The sequence below is a fragment of the Lepus europaeus genome, chromosome 11, assembly GCF_033115175.1.
Source record: "Lepus europaeus isolate LE1 chromosome 11, mLepTim1.pri, whole genome shotgun sequence".
NCBI lineage: Eukaryota > Metazoa > Chordata > Mammalia > Lagomorpha > Leporidae > Lepus > Lepus europaeus.
In genome coordinates, this window is record NC_084837.1 from 11,041,106 (window position 1) to 11,059,408 (window position 18,303).

An 18,303-nucleotide genomic window follows, 5' to 3' on the forward strand; every position below is an offset into this window, starting at 1 on the left:
ACTTACTGGGGCCGGCGCCACGGCTCACTAGGCTAATCCTCCGCCTTGCGGCACCGGCACACCGGGTTCAAGTCCCGGTCAGGGCACCGATCCTGTCCCGGTTGCCCCTCTTCCAGGCCAGCTCTCTGCTGTGGCCAGGGAGTGCAGTGGAGGATGGCCCAAGTGCTTGGGTCCTGCACCCCATGGGAGACCAGGAGAAGCACCTGGCTCCTGCCATCGGATCAGCGCGGTGCACCAGCAGCAGCGCGCCTACCGCGGCAGCCATTGGAGGGTGAACCAACGGCAAAAGGAAGACCTTTCTCTCTGTCTCTCACTGTCCACTCTGCCTGTCAAAAAGAAAAAGAAAAAAAAAAAAAAAAGAAAGGTAAACTTACTGAGTCAGGCAGAAAGACAGATCTTGTACCCACTGGTTTGCTCCCCAAATGGCCTGCAAAAGCCAGGGCTGGACCAGGCTGAAGCCAGGAGCCTGGAACTACATCTGAGTCTCCCACACAGATGGCAGGGACCCAAGTACTTGGGCCATCATCTGCTGCTTTCCCAGGCATGTTAGCAGGGAGCTGGATAAAAATTGGAACACCTGGAACTCTAACTGGTGCTCATGAGATGGCTGTAGTTGCAGATGGCAGCGTAACCCTCTGTGCTAGAATACCAGCCCCTTGTTTTAGATTTCTTACACTAAATTTTACTCAATAGATCATTGGCGTGTGGGAAATTTTAGAGATGGTCCTTTATTTCATTTGGAATATAGTTCTCAGTGTAGTAGTTTGTTGCAACCTTTCAAGCTTCTCTTAACTATTTGAAATGAAATGTCTGTTTTTGACAGGCCCAGCATGAAATTGGTAAAATTCAGAAAAGGAGATAGCGTGGGTCTGCGGCTGGCTGGTGGAAATGATGTCGGAATATTTGTGGCTGGCGTTCTGGAAGATAGCCCTGCTGCTAAAGAAGGCTTAGAGGAGGGTGATCAGATTCTCAGGGTATGTAAGGAAGTCGGCTTGTGTGGGCATGAAAGTCCTTGAAACTCCAGAAAAAGGCATCACAGCAGACCTGCCACTGTTCTGAGGTTGTGTGCTGTCTCTTGAACCAGTCAGACTCTGTATTAAGACAGTGTCGCCTGTGCTGGGCTTGCCCTTCCCATGGCTGCACTTGCTCGTGTTGCTGTTAGGTTGTGTGTTGCTGTACAGTGTAATGTTTCACTGTAGTCACTGGTGTTCACAGAACCAACGAGAAACTCTATACCAAGTGGTCTCTGAAAGTACAACTAAACATTCAGACTGACAAGATTGCCATGGGCTATGGCTAGCCAATAAGCAACATCAAATGTCCCTCTCCATGGAAATAGATTTGTAGCAATGCACACAGCCTCTAGGACCTTCTTTACCCCAGATGTGATTTGGTGACGAGGTAGCATTTGCACCAAGGAGATGTGTGAGTTGCCCTGAACAGTCAGGACATGACACAGTTAGATGCAGTCTGCCAGTAGTCTTGGGGTCTCTTTCCTCTTACTTCCCACTTCCCCTTCCTCTTTCCCCTCTCCCCTCCTGCCCCTCTTTCTTTTCCTGCTTCCCTTTCTTTTCCTTGTGTTTGCCATAAGTATGTTGCCTAATAACACAGTATTATCTTCACCTACCTCTTCTCCTTTTAAGATATACAAACCTGACTTGATTTCCAGTAGATAAACTATGTCCCGTTTTCATCAAAACGTCAGCTCCATCAGAGAGAGGGTGTTGCTGTATTTACTCTGCCCCTCACCTCCAAGTGTCTTTGTCACCTCTGCCGTATCTGTGTCTGCTCTGAGCTCGCTTCCCACCTGTGTCCTGAATTGTCTCCTGTCTGCTCTAGATCTTGCAGATTCGTTCGTCTTTGTGTCTTCCTGTCTCCTCGCATTCTTCATTTATTTTCCCATTGTCTTATTTCTCCCCATTGCTTTTGACATTGACTGTGTGGTTGAGTCTCATCCCCACCTTCTTTTTAGTCATTAAGTTCATTCAGTTTTAGTCTCTGTCTTCCATCTTAACCAGTACTGAATCTGAATTTTCGTAAGCTGTCTTTGACCTGCTGTCAACCGCAGCTCTCATTTTCCTTTATTTCTTAGCATGTTTTGACTATTAAATAACTCTTCTTGAAGTGCCTTCCTCCTTGGAGTTTATAACACTCCATGCTGATACTGCTCTAATCTTTTCTTTTCCCGACTTTACTAATTTTCTGAAACGTGGAGAATTTCAGTAGCTCCCTGTTTCTCTCTTGATACGGTCTGCATCTCAGGTTTGATCATTCAAGTAAGCAGCCTGTTGTCAGGATCTTTCACTCAGGATGGCTTCCCGAGTCCTCTCAAACTAGCCACCTGTGCATGTCAGCAACTCAGGGCCTCACCTCGGACTTACTGATCTTATCAGTGTATTGTGATGCTTCCTGATGGTACGTCCAAGATGTCTGAGCACAATGTGTGTCATGTGGTTTACTGTGTCAAAATTAAACAGTCCTATTTTCTTATCTACTTCATACTTGTTTTGAGGTAATCAGGGAGTACCTCATTTTTTAAAAATGTTTACTTGAGTACGCATTTGACAAACAGGTTAAGATACTGCTTGGAATATAACATCCCATTTTGGAGTACCTAGGTTTAAGTCCCAGCTCTTCTGCTTCTAGTCCAGCTTCTTGTTAGTGCACACCCCGGTAAGCAACAGGAATTGGCTCAAGTTAGGAGAGTCCTTGTGCCGGTAGGAGACTCAGATTGAGTTCTAGGTTCCTGGCTTCAGCCTGACACAACTTTTGACAGTTACGGTTATTTGGGAAGTGAACCAGTGATGGGAGAGCTCTCTCTCTTTCCTCTCCCCACTGCCTTTCTTATAAAATCAATTTTTAAATGTTTGTTAGAGTTCATGTTTGATTGTTTCCTGAAAGCAAGTTGTATTTGTTTTAATGTGAAAATTTTCCAAGAGGTGGAAAAAAAAAAAAAAAAAAACCCAGCTGTAATCCTACACACAATCACTGGTGACATTTTGATAAACTTCATTTTGGCACTTAGGAACTACTGATTGAAGTGAATCCTGACTGGGCAGACATGGCTACATTGAGACACACAGATGCTGTCACAGGGACTCCACAGTGCATACCGTCTTTTTTTTTTTTTTAATCTCATTTTTTTTTCTAGCAACTAGTAAAAAGTAGAACTGTATTGCACATTCATAGAGTTTATAGTTTAAAAGTTTAAAGCTAGAAACTTTCAGTAACATTTGTCTTTGGGTCTGAATTGATTGGATTTTGCAGTGGGTGATTGCTAAGGTCTGGATGCATTGGGGCTTCTCATAGATGAATTCACACTACTAGTTCTACTTTAAATTAGAATATATTTTTTCCTCAAAGGAAAATAACCAAGAATAATGTATGGAATCTTATTTTGACAGGTAAACAATGTGGATTTCACCAATATCATTAGAGAAGAAGCTGTCCTCTTCCTGCTTGACCTCCCTAAAGGAGAAGAAGTGACCATCCTGGCCCAGAAGAAGAAGGATGGTGAGAAACCATCAGAAAGTACAGAAAATTAACCTTTGGGCCTTTGAAGACTTACGGAGGGATTTTCTCAGTTTTCTGAAATGACTCACTCAAAGTTGAGTGATGGATAGATAAATTTGTTACTCTCTTGAGTAAATTTTAAGTCATTTGGGACACAAAATCTTAACACTGCGCATTACCATAGCACATTCATAGTTCCAAATTCATGTATTCCTGTTCAAGTAAAATGCCATCTCACCCTTTCCAAAGTTTAAAAACAAATTTATTGGCTCAGAACCATACAGAAGTATATATGGACAGCTTCCGTATTTTCTGCTGATGTTATCTAAGCAATACACTCAGGAGAATGCCTAATTTTTCCTGTGATAAAATCTATACACTCCAGTTAGTTGGCACTGTTGACATTTTAAACCAGAAACTTCTGTGTTCTGAGGGCTGCCCTGTGCGTTGCAGGGTGTCTGGTAGCATTGCTCCCCTCCGCTCTGCTTAGTGAGCTGCTGTTGCACATGCACACACGTCCCTGTCGGAAGATCGTGACCAGTGCCACGGGGAGAAAGCAGCAGTGAGGACAGAATGGCCCTCCTTGGAGAACGGATTTCGTATCCGTCAGGTGTTTGTTGCTACATTAGATGATAAATAGAGAGCAGCGTGTGACTGTGGTCAAGCTGCCTCACTTTCCTCAGCTGCCGAGCGGGGGAACTGAGCGTCGAGTCCCGTCTTGGGGGCGGTGATGGTGAGCGCAGGAGATGGGATGTTGAATACAGTGGGCCAGGAGACAAAGTGCAGCCTTTGTTGTCTTTCTTATCAATAGTGATTCACGTAATGGATTCTTTCCAGACTAATTTCTTATCCCAGTGAGTATTGATAATGTGTTTATTTTAATTCCTTTTAGTTTATCGTCGCATTGTAGAATCAGATGTTGGAGATTCTTTCTATATTAGAACCCATTTTGAATACGAAAAGGAATCTCCCTATGGACTTAGTTTTAACAAGGGAGAGGTATTTCGTGTTGTGGATACCTTGTACAATGGAAAACTGGGCTCTTGGCTTGCTATTCGAATTGGCAAAAATCATAAGGAGGTGGAACGAGGCATCATCCCTAATAAGAACAGGTATGAATGTTGAGATACTTTTTCTTCTTCTTTTTTTTTTGAGTTTTTATTTATTTGAAAGGCAGAGTCAGCAGAGGGAGGAGAGAAAGAGAAAGCGAGATATATTCTGTCTGCTGATTCACTCCCCAAATGTCTGCAATGGCTAGGGCTGGGCCAATGCGAAGCCAGGAGCCCAAGGCTGCTTCTGGGTCTCCCATGTGGAGAAGTTGGGCTGTTCTCCACTGCTTTCTCAGGCACGTTGGCAGGGAGCTGGATCCACTAAGCCACAACGCCAGCCCTGGGATACTTTCTATAGAATGATATTAAGTGATGTCATAAATTTATGTAAAGAATTATTTGTTCATCATATTCACCCAGTTCATAATTGAGTTAGTTTTATAAGCTCTTTATTTTATTGTAACCATTAAGATATAAACTACATAGGGGCCGGCACTGTGGTGCAGCAGGTTAAAGCCCTAGCCTGCCATGCCGGCATCTCATATGGGCACCATTTCGGGTCCTGGCTGCTCCTCTTCTGATCCAGCTGTCTGCTATGGCTTGAGAAAGCAGTAGAAGATGGCCCAGGTTCTTGGGTCCCTGTGCCCTGTGGGAGACCTGGAAGAGGCTCCTGGCTTTGGATCAGCTCAGCTCTGGCTGCTGTGGTCATTTGGGGAGTGAACCAACGGAATGGAAGACCTCTCTCGCGCGCGCGCTCTCGCTCTCGCTCTCACTCTGCCTCTGTCTTTCAAATAAATAAAATAAATTTTAGAAAAAAAGTTATAAACTGCATGTGAACTTGTCTGGTATTGTGACATTTCATCTCATTGAGAGTCTTTGTCCATTTTGTTTTTAATACCTTTATTTTTGGCAGAGCTGAACAGCTGGCCAGTGTGCAGTATACGCTTCCCAAAACCGCGGGAGGAGATCGTGCTGACTTCTGGAGGTTCCGGGGTCTTCGCAGCTCCAAGAGGAATCTTCGAAAAAGCAGAGAGGATTTGTCAGCCCAGCCAGTTCAGACCAAATTTCCAGCTTATGAAAGGGTTGTTCTTCGAGAAGGTAATGTGTTTCTGTAGACTAACTTAATACCTCTTAATGTCAGTATGTTCAAGAAAGAAAAAGTAAAAACAATATTTTTCATTTGAATTTCCCCAGCTGGATTCCTGAGGCCTGTAACCATCTTTGGACCCATAGCCGATGTTGCCAGAGAAAAGCTGGCCAGAGAAGAACCAGATATTTATCAGATTGCAAGTAAGCAGCTTCAGCGCTGACTGAGGGTGTGGCGGGGGCGATTCCTCAGCACGCCTTTCCAGGAGAGCCTGATCCATTCACGTGATACAAATCAAGCTGATTTCAAGTGAAAACGAGGCTTTTATTAAAGGAATTCAGGTAGCTTAGTATCTGTCTTCTTTGATGACAGCCTTTTGAGTTAAGGAATTAGTGGCATTTTCTCCAAACAAAACTCCGTGTGGATCTCTCTCCTTAATTCTCCTTGTCCACCAAATTTGACATTGAGCCTTAGTTGCCTGGGAAGCCCTGTCTTGGGTCTCATCCTCTACAGTGATGCGCCCGTCCTTCCTGATCTCTGGGTTTGATGTGACTCCTGAGAGTCCTTCCTTTCTCTTCAAGCTTTCCTGTTACCACAGTCACAGCATCTTCTCAGTGAGGAATTTCCTGGAAATCAGGCCCCGAAGTTGTAGTTGGAAGTCCACTCTGGCCTGCGGTGGCATATTGCAAGTGTTGACAATGTTGCCAGGATAAGTTGTAGGCATTCTCGACAGCCTTCCCTACTCCTGGGTTCCCCTTCTGCTTATGGATCTGAGATCTCCAACCCAGAGCCCACTGGGCTGTCTGTTTGCAGCATTGTTGCTTGTGGTCTGTGGCAGGTCTTGCACCTGCTCAGGTCACCTCAGTGTGCTGTACAAACCATCACAGTTTGTTGCAGTGCTCTGCCGAGACATCATTGGGAGTCTTGGGTAAAAGAAAAATTTGTGCATCCCTTTATTCATATTTATGAAAGCTTTTTAAAGCTTATTTATTTGAAAGGCAGAGTTACGAGAGAGAAAGATCTTGCATCTGCTGGCCACAATTACTGAGGCTGAGCCAAGCCAAAGATAGGAGCCTGGAATCCCATCTGGGTCTCCCATGTGAGTGGCAGGGCCCAAACACTCAAGCCATCCTCCATGGCTTTCCCAGGCACACTAGCAGGGAGCTGGGTCAGAAGTGGAGCAGCTAGGACTCAAACTGGCTCCCATATGGAATGCCAGCATCCCAAGTGGTGGCCCAACCCACTGTGCCACAACACCAACCCCATGGATTTTAAATAGCTAATTTTTTCCAGAACATTCAAGTCATTAGGAAAACACACACACACACACACACACATTATTTTCAGTAAAGATTTATTTTATTTATTTGAAAGGCAGAGTTACAGAGAGAGAGAAGGAGTGACAGAGATCTTCCATCCACTGATTTACTCCCCAAATGGCAGCAGTGGCTGCGACTTGGCCAGGCCAAAGCCAGGAGCCAGGAGCTTCTTCTGGATCTCCCACATGGCTGGTAGGGGCCCAAGGACCTTGGCCATCTTCTGCTTTCCCAGGAGCATTAGCAGGGAGCTGGATTGGAAGTGGAGCTGCTGGGACTTGAACCAGTGCCCACAGGGGAATGCTGGCACTGCAAGCGGTGGCTTGACCTGCTGTGTCACAGTGCTGGCCCTGGGAAAATATTTTGTTTAATGAGAGAAGTGTGATATGGAGAGCCATGTTTTTAAATTATTTCTGCCAAACACTGGATTTATTTTAATTTCAGTTTCTTGACTTTAATTGAAGCAAGTTCATCAATACTATTTTTACTCATTTCTTTTCTTTTTAAAAAAAAAAAAAAACTTCTTTATCTCATTTTCACTCAGGATAATTGCTATATTTGATAGTTTCCCTTGACCAAATTACAGTCAAATAATTTTTACTCAAGTCCCACTTTGTGATTGATTTTTTAAGATTTCATGTTTATTGTGGGCTTTTTGTATTAATTTTGATATTTTGAAAATACTGCATCAAAATATTTGATGACTGAGGTTTTGGCGGACAACTCTTTCATTTTATACTCAAAGCAAGTACCTCTCCTGCTTTTTCCCAGTCATGGCCCTGTTAAGCACTGATCTGCCCCACTGATTCTGAGGAGGGAGAAGGGGAGTCCATGCTGCCCAGTGGAGGATGTTTGCACGTTTGGAGACTTCGTGGCTGTCGCAATGAAAGAGGGACAGAGAGGGGAGGGGCTTGGGCTGCTCCTGCCCTTTACTGCACAGGGTCCAGAAGTAAGGCTAAGCAGGCCACAGTGTGCAGGGTATCCACCCAGCAGTGCCCCGGCAGTAATTGGGAAGCTCTGATCTAACCAGTGGACATTTGGTGTTTTGTTTTTGTCCTAACTTTTCACAAACAGAAAGTGAACCGCGAGATGCTGGAACTGACCAACGTAGCTCTGGCATTATTCGACTTCATACAATAAAGCAAATAATAGATCAAGTAAGTTATTAAAAGTTGGCCTTTTTCACTATAAATAATTGTATTTTTTGAGTGAGATGAGATTTGGTTAATTTGAAAGTAGAAAATAGTTTTCCTAAGGTTATTACTGATAAAAAAAAAATTAAGCACTTAGTGAAGAGCATAATAATAAGCACTTTCAAGGGAATAGTTATTACAGGCATCAAAACATGATCTTTTATTATCACATAAAAGTATATGATGTTCAGATATAATTAACAGACTGTTGATACTACAATGTACAATTCAAGCTCACTTGCTAATTATATGCATGCATACAGAATGTCAGGAACGTTACATTGTTTTACTTATCCTGACTGTAACTGAAAGCAGGTAATGCTGTCGGCTTGCAAGTACTGGGGCAAAGTCTGGAAAGTGAGCCAGTTAAAACTTTTCTCAATTGGGCTAGAAATTGTATTGAAATAACTTGATTGCAGGTGTTTGAACGTGCACCTGAGACAAACTAGAGCACAGAGCTACATTTCCATGGAAATGTAGCATAGGCCGTGACTTTTCTGAAGGTCGTGATTCTTCACTAACAACGTCTTGTACCTTTGTACATGTCTTTTTTTCTGTTTCCAGGACAAGCATGCCTTATTGGACGTAACACCAAATGCAGTAGATCGTCTTAATTATGCCCAGTGGTATCCAATTGTTGTTTTCCTTAACCCTGATTCTAAGCAAGGTGTGAAAACAATGAGAATGAGGTTATGTCCAGAATCTCGGAAAAGTGCCAGGAAGTTATACGAGCGCTCTCACAAACTCCGTAAAAACAACCACCATCTTTTTACAAGTGAGTATGTTAAAGCCTTCTTTCAACTTAAGATGTTTCGGCGGCCGTGTGTGGGCCAGAATGCTGTGACTGTCCAGCACCAGCATGCGCGTGACCTGTGACCTTTGGAAATGGCCTGCTCTAGCAACCACTGCTACTTGGTTGAAAGGAAGTGGAAGTGTCAAATGTTTGTTCCCTCAAACACCATGTTTGCAGTAATGATGACTGAGCTCGATAAGGGTTGAGTGCGTTCTGACTTCTGGCAGTGTTCTCAGCCTCAAACCAAATCGTTGCCTTCCTTTCAGCTACAATTAACTTAAATTCCATGAACGATGGCTGGTATGGAGCCTTGAAAGAAGCAATCCAGCAACAGCAGAACCAGCTGGTATGGGTTTCCGAAGGAAAGGTAAGATGCTTCCTGCTACTTTTTTGTCTCATTCAGTAAGTTGTGTAACTAATCTGGGACACCTGGGAGTTAGCATTGTTTCTTAATGGACCAACATATTTATTTTGGAAAATTTTAGGTTTTTATATGAAGGACTTTTAGAATTTGCTTTTGATAGTAAGAGATTCTTAAATGTCCTTACCTATTGAATTGCCATTCCCAAGGGATTTTTCTCTAAAAGAATTCTCAGGTTATAGTGAAAAATAGGTTGAGTACTGACGCTCATCTGCCTGAGGAATGATGACTTTGAACCTGGCTTTCCTTTCTCCCTCTGAAGATGAGGGCATTTGAAGGGCCTGGATCTCAGCGCTCAGTGGTTCCAGACTTTCTGTGGAGGCGAGCAGTGGCTGGGGCACTCCCAGCCTGTCCCTTTGCCGAGCCTCACAGTAGCCACTAGCATATGGAGGCTTTGAGAAGTCTTGAGAGTAAAAAAGTCTGCTTTGTTTAAGCACATTTTTACCTAGAGGTTTGTTTTCCCCTCTCAGCACCTGTTAACATCCCCACACCATGCTGAGAACACTGAACAAAGCAGTATGCCCTTTCCAGTTCAGAGTTTTGATTTTTATATACAGCCAAATGGCCAGCTTTAAACTGATTAATCTCTGTGGTCAGCTTTCATGGTTTTACAGTAATCTTGGATGGAAAAGGTTTTGATTGGAGATCATTGTCTCGGAGTATGCTGTTGAAAGAAGCTCTTTTGTTTATGATGTCTCTTACCGTTTTCAGATCAGTACAACATGAATAAGTTTTGGCTGTTAGGAAAGTTCAAGAAATATCTCTGGTTTTTTTATTTTGTTTTTTGTATTTCCTTGTTGGTTTGGTTTTTGCTGTGTTTTGCCCCTGCATGGCCCCCACTTCCCTCTGCCTGGCTGTGGCTACAGATGGCTCTGGCAGTGCATGCTGCATGTGTAGGACCACCATACCCCTCATCCAGAAATACACAGCGTCTGCAAGAAGAGCTGTTAGACCTGTACATCTACAAGTAGTGCCTGCCGTTCTCACTGAAAGTAATCCGTCAGAATCTCAGTGTTTCTCATCATGTGCAAGTGTGGGGGATGGACCATGCCTATGGGGTCCTAAGACCACCCTCAGTAACTTACATGTCAGCTGGGGCAGTTATAGAAAGATCGAGGTGGAAAAAACCCACGGCACCTCCTTACAGCAGCACACTGGTTCACTGATTCCTCTTTGGAGGCATTTGGTGCAAAGGGTTGTAGTCTTCTTCATGCTAATCCTTTGTCACTGCACAGTCTGTTAGCATCCTTTGTTGAGTGGAAGACTCAGCTTGCATTAGTGGATTGTTAAAAGGAAAAGTCTACAGATACCTGCCCCATTGCACAAAGTGCACTTCTGTCTGAGAATTGTGTTATTTTTAATCCACAAGTCCTAACTTTCTCTATAGTTTCTTTGTGGTATTATATGTTTTCTTTCTTCGCTTGTTTATAAAATAAAACTTCCCCCAGATTTTCAATGTGAGAAAAATAGACATTTACTATTAGATGTTTTATGTAAACCAGAAAAAGTTATTACAACTCAAGCTTCATTTCCCTGCCCCCTTCCATTCAAGTACGTTTTACCAGGATAAATACCGAAAGTGAAACCACTCCCTTCACATCGCCTTTCCTGAACTCACTACTTTGACCTAGTTGCTAGGAAGAGTTTCTTTTTTGCAAGATCCAACACAGTTTTCTATGTTCCCTATTAAACAAGAAAAGTCATCTTGAGGCTTTCTTAACATGCAGACATATCATTTCTTGATTTTCAGAGCAACTCTGGGTTCTTGCTCACGTCTGTATTTTACACAAGGTGTACTGGTGATGTCCACGTGATTCTTCCCTGGGCCTCATTTGTTTCCTGGCTAGCTGCTGGCTTTTAGCCTTCTAATACTCTGACAAGTTAAAGGCTACAGCAGATAGCAAGAAGACTGCTCTCCTGCAGGAGTCATTACAGAGTGTAGAAGCCAGTGAGACTTCAAGCAGAGATTGGCTCCAACAGGGCAGGCTGGAATTCTCACGTGCGCCAGCGTGGCAGGTGCTCTGTTGAACATGGAGCACAGGGAGGCTGACGTGGTCCAGTCTTTCTTATAGGAGGGCAGTGCTCACTCAGGCTCTGGAGAGCCAAGCATGAAGCTGCATGGGAAGCTCCGTTCAGGCAGCTTAACTCCAAGCCCATGTTCTTGCACAGCAGGCGTGCCAGGCACACCACGCCTGCCAGGTAAGGCTAGTGCATCTTCCAGGTGAACAGGAGCCTTGAGGCAGTCCTCTGGTCCGTGCTGAAATGGAAAAAGTACTTTCTGATTTCTCAGCTCCTGTGACTAACTGGGGACAGTATCTTAGCAAGGTCTTCAGGAACTGCTGTTGAATTTCATGCCAGTTTCAAATTAGTCTCAAATCAGTTTTTGGCCTGTTGATTGCAATGGTATGGTTTCTCTTTCTGCGAATACTGCTGACTTTCTGACCTACTCAGAAGATTCTCCATATAGACTGTTAGAAACCGAGCTCTTAATTGCCTGCAGAAGAGGATTACTGCATTTCTGTCTCTCCATCCGTTAGGTACGGCTTCTGTGAAAAGTAATACAATTTTTCTTAAGGCAACCACCACCTAGAAGATGATTTTTCTGTTGTGTTTCATAAAAGCATTTAGGGTCAGATATCAACTTGTATAAAGTTGCTTTCTAAATAAAAATGTATAAGCCCTTATTCAGCTTGAACTGTGGGGTATATTTTCCTAGTTATCTCATGTGCGCTGTTCTGTCAGTGTGTCCTTGTCTGTGCGAGCTTCACTCGGCAACATTCTCCTTCTTCACCTTGCTTAGAGCTGACAAGCTAGTTAGTGACTAGATTTAAGAGCCTGCGTAGAGCCGTGCTTTCTTCCTCTGAGGCTGGGTCTCAGAGACAAGTCTGTGTGGCCAGGCAGCCAGTGTTTTCGTTCATCCGAGTCCTTCAGCTCTGGGGGATGCTCTGTGTGCCTGCATGTGTGCTTGTTCAGTCTTCTTGACCTTTGCTCACCAGAAGTTTCAAGAAATAGATGTGATTTCTCCAAAGAAAAATGTCCTTTTCAGTCTCCTTTGTAAAGTAAAGGCCATCTCTTAAAGAACTACTGAATAAAATTTTTAATTTACTTTTATTTGACCCAGGCGGATGGTGCTACAAGTGATGACCTTGATTTGCATGATGATCGTCTGTCCTACCTGTCAGCCCCAGGTAGTGAATACTCAATGTATAGCACGGACAGTAGACACACTTCTGACTATGAAGACACAGATACAGAAGGCGGGGCCTACACTGATCAAGAACTAGATGAAACTCTTAATGATGAGGTTGGGACTCCCCCGGAGTCTGCCATTACCCGGTCCTCTGAGCCTGTAAGAGAGGACTCCTCTGGGATGCATCATGAAAACCAAACATACCCTCCCTACTCAGCACAAGCGCAGCCTCAGCCAGCTCCTAGAATAGACTCCCCGGGATTTAGGACAGCCTCTCAACAGGTAAGCAGCAGCGTTCAACGTTCTGTAGTTAGAAGTAAATTATTAAATCTTAGGATGTGGTGATTGAATTAAAGAAGCTATTTTGTCCTTTCTCCAGATTGAGAGTTACCTTTAATTTCAGTTTTAAAGTTCCTAGGGCTTAATTCTAAATTTTGTGTGTTCGTCTTACACAGCAGCATACTGGATTTCTGGGGGAAAAAATTCAGGACATGAGAGCATAGTTTTGTTGTTCACACTTAAAATGTATGTCTGCCAGTCAATATAAACTGAAGTGAGAAGGTAGCAGTGAACAGAAACACCGTATTTAAAATATTTTAAACACTTCACAGAAAGCAGAAGCCTCATCTCCAGTCCCTTACCTTTCGCCTGAAACAAACCCAGCATCATCAACCTCTGCTGTTAATCATAGTGTAAATCTAACTAATGTCAGACTGGAGGAGCCCACCCCGGCTCCTCCCACCTCTCACTCACCACAAGCTGACTCTGTAAGAACACCCAGCACTGAGGCAGCTCACATAATGCTCAGAGATCAAGACCCATCATTGTCGTCGCATGTAGATCCAGCAAAGGTACCCGTGCTGCCGTGTCGCACTGACTTGCTGCTCTCCATCAGTCTAGCACATAATCATTTTTGCTTTGCCCTTTAAGTTTTCCCTTTGCTTTTTTTTTTACTGTGGGCTTATGTACCATAGTGCTTTCAGATCAGTACAAATCATCTCATTTTTGTAGCTTGCATGGCTTCCAGTGGTATACTGATTATTTAAGAACAGGCCTTATAATCAAGATTTATGTTTAATATTTTATTTTTATTTTTGCTTTTCAGAATCTTCCAGAATTCTTTAATATATACTTGAGACCCATCATAAATGTTTTTATGTTTATATAAATTTTGGTGTCCATAATTTTCTTTAGATTTTTGCTTTCAGTGTCAAAATCAAGTGGAATTGTTAGCGCATTGATTTTCTACTAAATTTAACAATTATCTTTAACTCACTTTTCATGTAGCACATGCTAAAACATAAAAACCCTACCTGCATTATAGATTTCCAGCTTTCCCTTAAACTAGCTTTCTCCACTAATCTTGTCTACCCTGGTAATAAATGGTAGAGCATACCATTTTCACACATTAAATCACAGTATAATCCTTGAAAATCATTGTCTGATATAATGGACTAGAAATACAAACAAACCTGTGTCCTCAAGTGTGAATTTTTGATGCAGGTCTATAGAAAGGATCCGTATCCCGAGGAAGTGATGAGACAGAATCCAGCTTTGAAACAGCCAGCTGTTGGTCACCCAGGGCAGAGGCCTGAGAAAGAGCCCAGTCTGACCTATGAACCCCAGCTTCCCTACGTGGAGAAACAAGCCAGCAGAGACCTCGAGCAGCCCACATACAGATACGAGTCCTCCGGCTACACAGACCCGTTTTCTCGAAACTATGACCATCGCCTGCGATACGAGGACCGCATGCCTGCATATGAAGAACAGTGGTCGTACTACGACGACAAACAGCCCTACCAGCCTCGGCCACCTTTCGATAGTCAGCACCCTCGAGACCTTGACCCTAGACAGCACCCTGACGAGCCCTCAGAACGAGGCTATTTCCCACGTTTTGAAGAGCCAGCCCCCCTGTCTTATGACAGTCGGCCACGCTACGAACAGCCGCCCAGAACCTCCACCCTGCGGCATGAAGAGCAGCCAGCTGCCGGGTATGATGTGCACAGCAGACAGAGAGCAGAAGCGCAGCCCTATCCTGCAGCAGCCCCTAAGGCGGCGGAGCCCAAGCAGTACTTTGACCAGTACGCGCGAAGTTACGAGCAAATCCCGCCTCAAGGGTTTCCCTCCAGAACAGGCCACTACGAGCCTCTCCACAGTGCCGCAGTCGTCCCTCCGCTCATACCTTCGTCTCAGCACAAGCCAGAAGTCCTGCCTTCCAGCACCAAGCCACTGCCCCCACCTCCAGCCCTAACTGAGGAGGAAGAGGACCCAGCAATGAAGCCACAGTCCGTGCTCACCCGAGTGAAAATGTTTGAAAACAAGAGGTCTGCGTCCCTGGAGAACAAGAAGGAGGTGAACGACACGGCCGGTTTTAAGGTACATAAGTCTTTCCACGCTGGGTCCACGGGCACCCTGAGTGAAAAACAGTTCTGCCTAGCTCTCCCCTCCCCGTCACGTGGAGCCTCTGTGGCAATTATCTGTTCTTTGGGCATGTTTATCTTCTTTTCTTGCAGCCTCCAGAAGCATCCAAACTTCCAGGTGCTCCCGTCACTGGGCCTAAATCCACCCCTCAGAACCAATTCAGTGAACATGACAAAACTTTGTACAGGTGAGTATTTGACCTTCTTAGTCAATGAGAAAACCTTTTACTGTTAGAGGAGAGCTGTGAAAAAGGAGAGAGGACCTCTTTGTTCTTAAGTGACATCAACCAGCTCTCTGAGCTGAGACAGTGATCCTGGAGAAAGCTGAGAGCTCTGTCATCCCTTCTGTGACAAATTTGTGTTTTACTTTTAGGAGACAGAAAATCTTTGAATCTCTTCAAAATTAGTTTTTCTAGAAAATGATGAAAAATTTCAAAGCCCTAATATTTGTACTCTTTTTCAGTTTTAAAAGTGCTGTCAGACATGTGAACTCCTAGTCTGTAGGGGTAAGGAAACAGGATGAGACTGGTTAAGATAACTAAAATTAACCCTTTAGTGAGCATGCCTAATGTGCTTGCCTTGGGCTGAGCACATCAGCACATGTGGGAGCCCTGCTGGTTTCTGCCCTTTGGTTTGGAGGGACAGGTGCTGAGGCTGAGAAGGATAGAGTAGCTTCTAGGACCACTTAGGGCCGAGAGGGAAACCTGGCGAGCTGCTCTCAGCTTGTGCTCTGAACCCTGGCCCTGCTCATGCTAACAATTGATGGGCTGGATTGGAATGCAGTTCCTCTAGCTAACTCATGTGTTCTATTTTCTGAATATGTGTCTGCTCTTAGAGTAACAAGGAGCTCCTGTCTAACAGCGGTTTGCTTCATGACTTATTTTCTTCCCCACGTGCTTTCTGTGCCCTCCAGAATGTTCATGAGACTCATTTATTGATCCTGAATTAAAGGTCTTAAAAATCTCTGAGCAGCTTTCACTTGTTGCCAGCATTGATTTGTGTATCTTAGAAAACCTTCCACTCTCTTGGTTACATTTCCCGTGCTCACTAACTGCTTCTGAAATGCTGTGAGCTGTTACGAGACTCACAGCCAGGAGGAAGCTGTGAGGATGTGGGCTCTGTGTCTCCAGTGGACTGTTTGCTGAGTGAAGACATGAAGATAAGATCAGTGTAGTCCATTCTGTTTCTAAGTAACCTCTAAAAAGTTGTCTCCCTGTCTTTCATTATCTGTCAGGATCCCAGAGCCTCAAAAACCGCAAATGAAGCCTCCTGAAGATATTGTCCGGTCAAATCATTACGATCCGGAGGAAGATGAAGAATATTACCGAAAGCAGCTCTCGTACTTTGACCGGAGAAGTTTCGAGAACAAGCCTGCGACACACATTCCTGCCAGCCATGTCTCAGAGCCTGCCAAGCCGGCTCATTCTCAGAACCAACCAAATTTTTCTAGTTATTCTTCAAAGTAAGTTCCTTCACCAAAATTGTAAAAATATTTTCAGTAATATTCTTTAAAATAAGATTAGGATGAAGTATGAGGATTCCGTTGCGTAAAATGGAGTTAATCACTTGCAGTTCAGGACATTTTGAAGGAAAGTAATTAAGTATAGCATGGAATTTCTGAAGGCTCCAGTTTCTGTGCACTGTCCACACTTCGTTGTGGGATGTATGTTGATGTTTTGTTCTTCCCAAATTCCTGCATTAGAGAAGATGCTGAAGTCCAGGGCACTTGGAAGGGAGTTCCTTGAAGATGGTGGCCTCGGTGGTCCTGAGTCGCCCTCATCTGCACATACACGCCCTGATGCTTCTTTGCCTTCTTTTCTGTTCTTTCAGTATAAACACAGAGATGTTAGGGGACATCGGAGGGAAATACTGAAGGATTTTTTTCCCTCAAGGCGGGAAAGAACTTGTCTGTTTTTATTATTGGAGCTCGGGGACACTTTAGAAATTTGTCAGTGAGGAAATCAGAATTGGAGGAGGTAAGATGACCAGGCAGAGTTGAGACTGAACTCTGAGTATATGCTGCTTCCTTCCGTTGGGGATTTTGTTGGTGCTATTCCTCCGTGGGCCTTGTGTTTCCAGCCGCTGTGCTGCCCTGGGTGAGCCCTGACTGGTTGAGAACTTGGAGAGTTGGTAGAAAACCACATGGGCACAAGTGGATTCATGCTTCAACCAGACAAAACCCACAAGAACAAAAACAGTGTGGATTTGTAAAAAGGACTTTGTTTACACAGTCCCAGAGGCCAGCTGAGTCCTTAGCCAAAAGACCTGTGGCCAGGAAGGGAAGACCTGGAGCTGCTGGGGAGAGTCTCCGAGCTCAGGGAAGGCCCATTGTACCCGCTCCCTTCCGATCGGCATGTGAGCTGATCAGGGGTGGTGCATCTGGGCAGTCCCTCACAGCAGCACGGGGATGCTGGGGCGAGTAGCTGGGACTGTCGTCCCACCCAGCCAAGTGGACACATCTGAGCTGTCACATGTCAGTTTTGTGGCCAAGATTAAAAGCGTTCAGGTTTTTACTGAACTGTCTGAAGCCAACTATCATTGGTCATTTACTCATGAGTGAACATTCTTTTAAGATGCACTACAAAACATTTAACATTAAAATTTTTTTTTTTAATTTACCATCATTTTTTCTAAGACGTCATTTGAAGTGAAAGCTTAGGGTATTTTTCCATTGTCATCAGTTTAAATCTTAATGGCTACAGAAGAAAGCCGTTTATGAGAAACAAAAATACGTTCTTTGAATGCTGCAGTGAGAATTGTGTTAAATGCAAATAGTGCCTTACATTAGTGGGGAGCCTGAACTTCCCTGCATGACTCCGGGGGTACGCAGGAGCATTCAGGCTAGTGAGGCACTGAGGCCTCTGCTAAGGGAAAAGGCCATAGCCTATAGTAATCGTTTTCAGCCATTAAACACATTCGTAAGTCAGCCTAGGGCTGTAGTATAAAGAGAAGTTTATTCTTTTACAACCTGATAAATGGGATGAAACCTTAAAAGCATACATTTAGGTCTAAAAAGTAAATAAGAAGTATTCAGAATTGTATGTGTAATTGTATGTTGATAATCTTAAGTGTTTATATAGGTATTGGATGGTTCAAGAATCTGGAAGGAGGGGTGGGCATGTGGCACAGCAGTTAAGCTCTGATTGGGGTGCCCACCTCCCGTATTGGAGTGCCTGAATTGCCTTGTCCCAGCTCCACTTCCTGTACAGCGTCATTCTGATGTGCACCCTGGGAGGCTGAAGTAATTGGGACCCTGCCGCTCACATGGGAGACCCAGATGGAGTTCTGGGCTCCAAGCTTTGACCTGACCCATACCTGGCT

The 18,303-nt window shown here is 44.2% G+C and overlaps 1 protein-coding gene across 4 annotated transcripts in view; it reads left to right on the plus strand.

The window, feature by feature from the left end:
• The window catches only part of TJP1 (tight junction protein 1), a 252,979-nt gene that overhangs the window by 220,684 nt on the left and 13,992 nt on the right, over positions 1-18,303 (plus strand). For all 4 annotated transcript variants that reach the window (XM_062204982.1, XM_062204983.1, XM_062204985.1 and 1 more), the window contains 13 exons: positions 824-974; positions 3,405-3,513; positions 4,406-4,625; positions 5,476-5,660; positions 5,757-5,852; positions 8,040-8,122; positions 8,723-8,933; positions 9,218-9,318; positions 12,494-12,844; positions 13,174-13,413; positions 14,066-14,938; positions 15,076-15,170; positions 16,217-16,444. In XM_062204982.1, the coding sequence (XP_062060966.1) occupies positions 824-974; positions 3,405-3,513; positions 4,406-4,625; positions 5,476-5,660; positions 5,757-5,852; positions 8,040-8,122; positions 8,723-8,933; positions 9,218-9,318; positions 12,494-12,844; positions 13,174-13,413; positions 14,066-14,938; positions 15,076-15,170; positions 16,217-16,444 (2,943 nt within the window). The remainder of the gene's footprint in view (positions 1-823; positions 975-3,404; positions 3,514-4,405; positions 4,626-5,475; positions 5,661-5,756; positions 5,853-8,039; positions 8,123-8,722; positions 8,934-9,217; positions 9,319-12,493; positions 12,845-13,173; positions 13,414-14,065; positions 14,939-15,075; positions 15,171-16,216; positions 16,445-18,303) is intronic.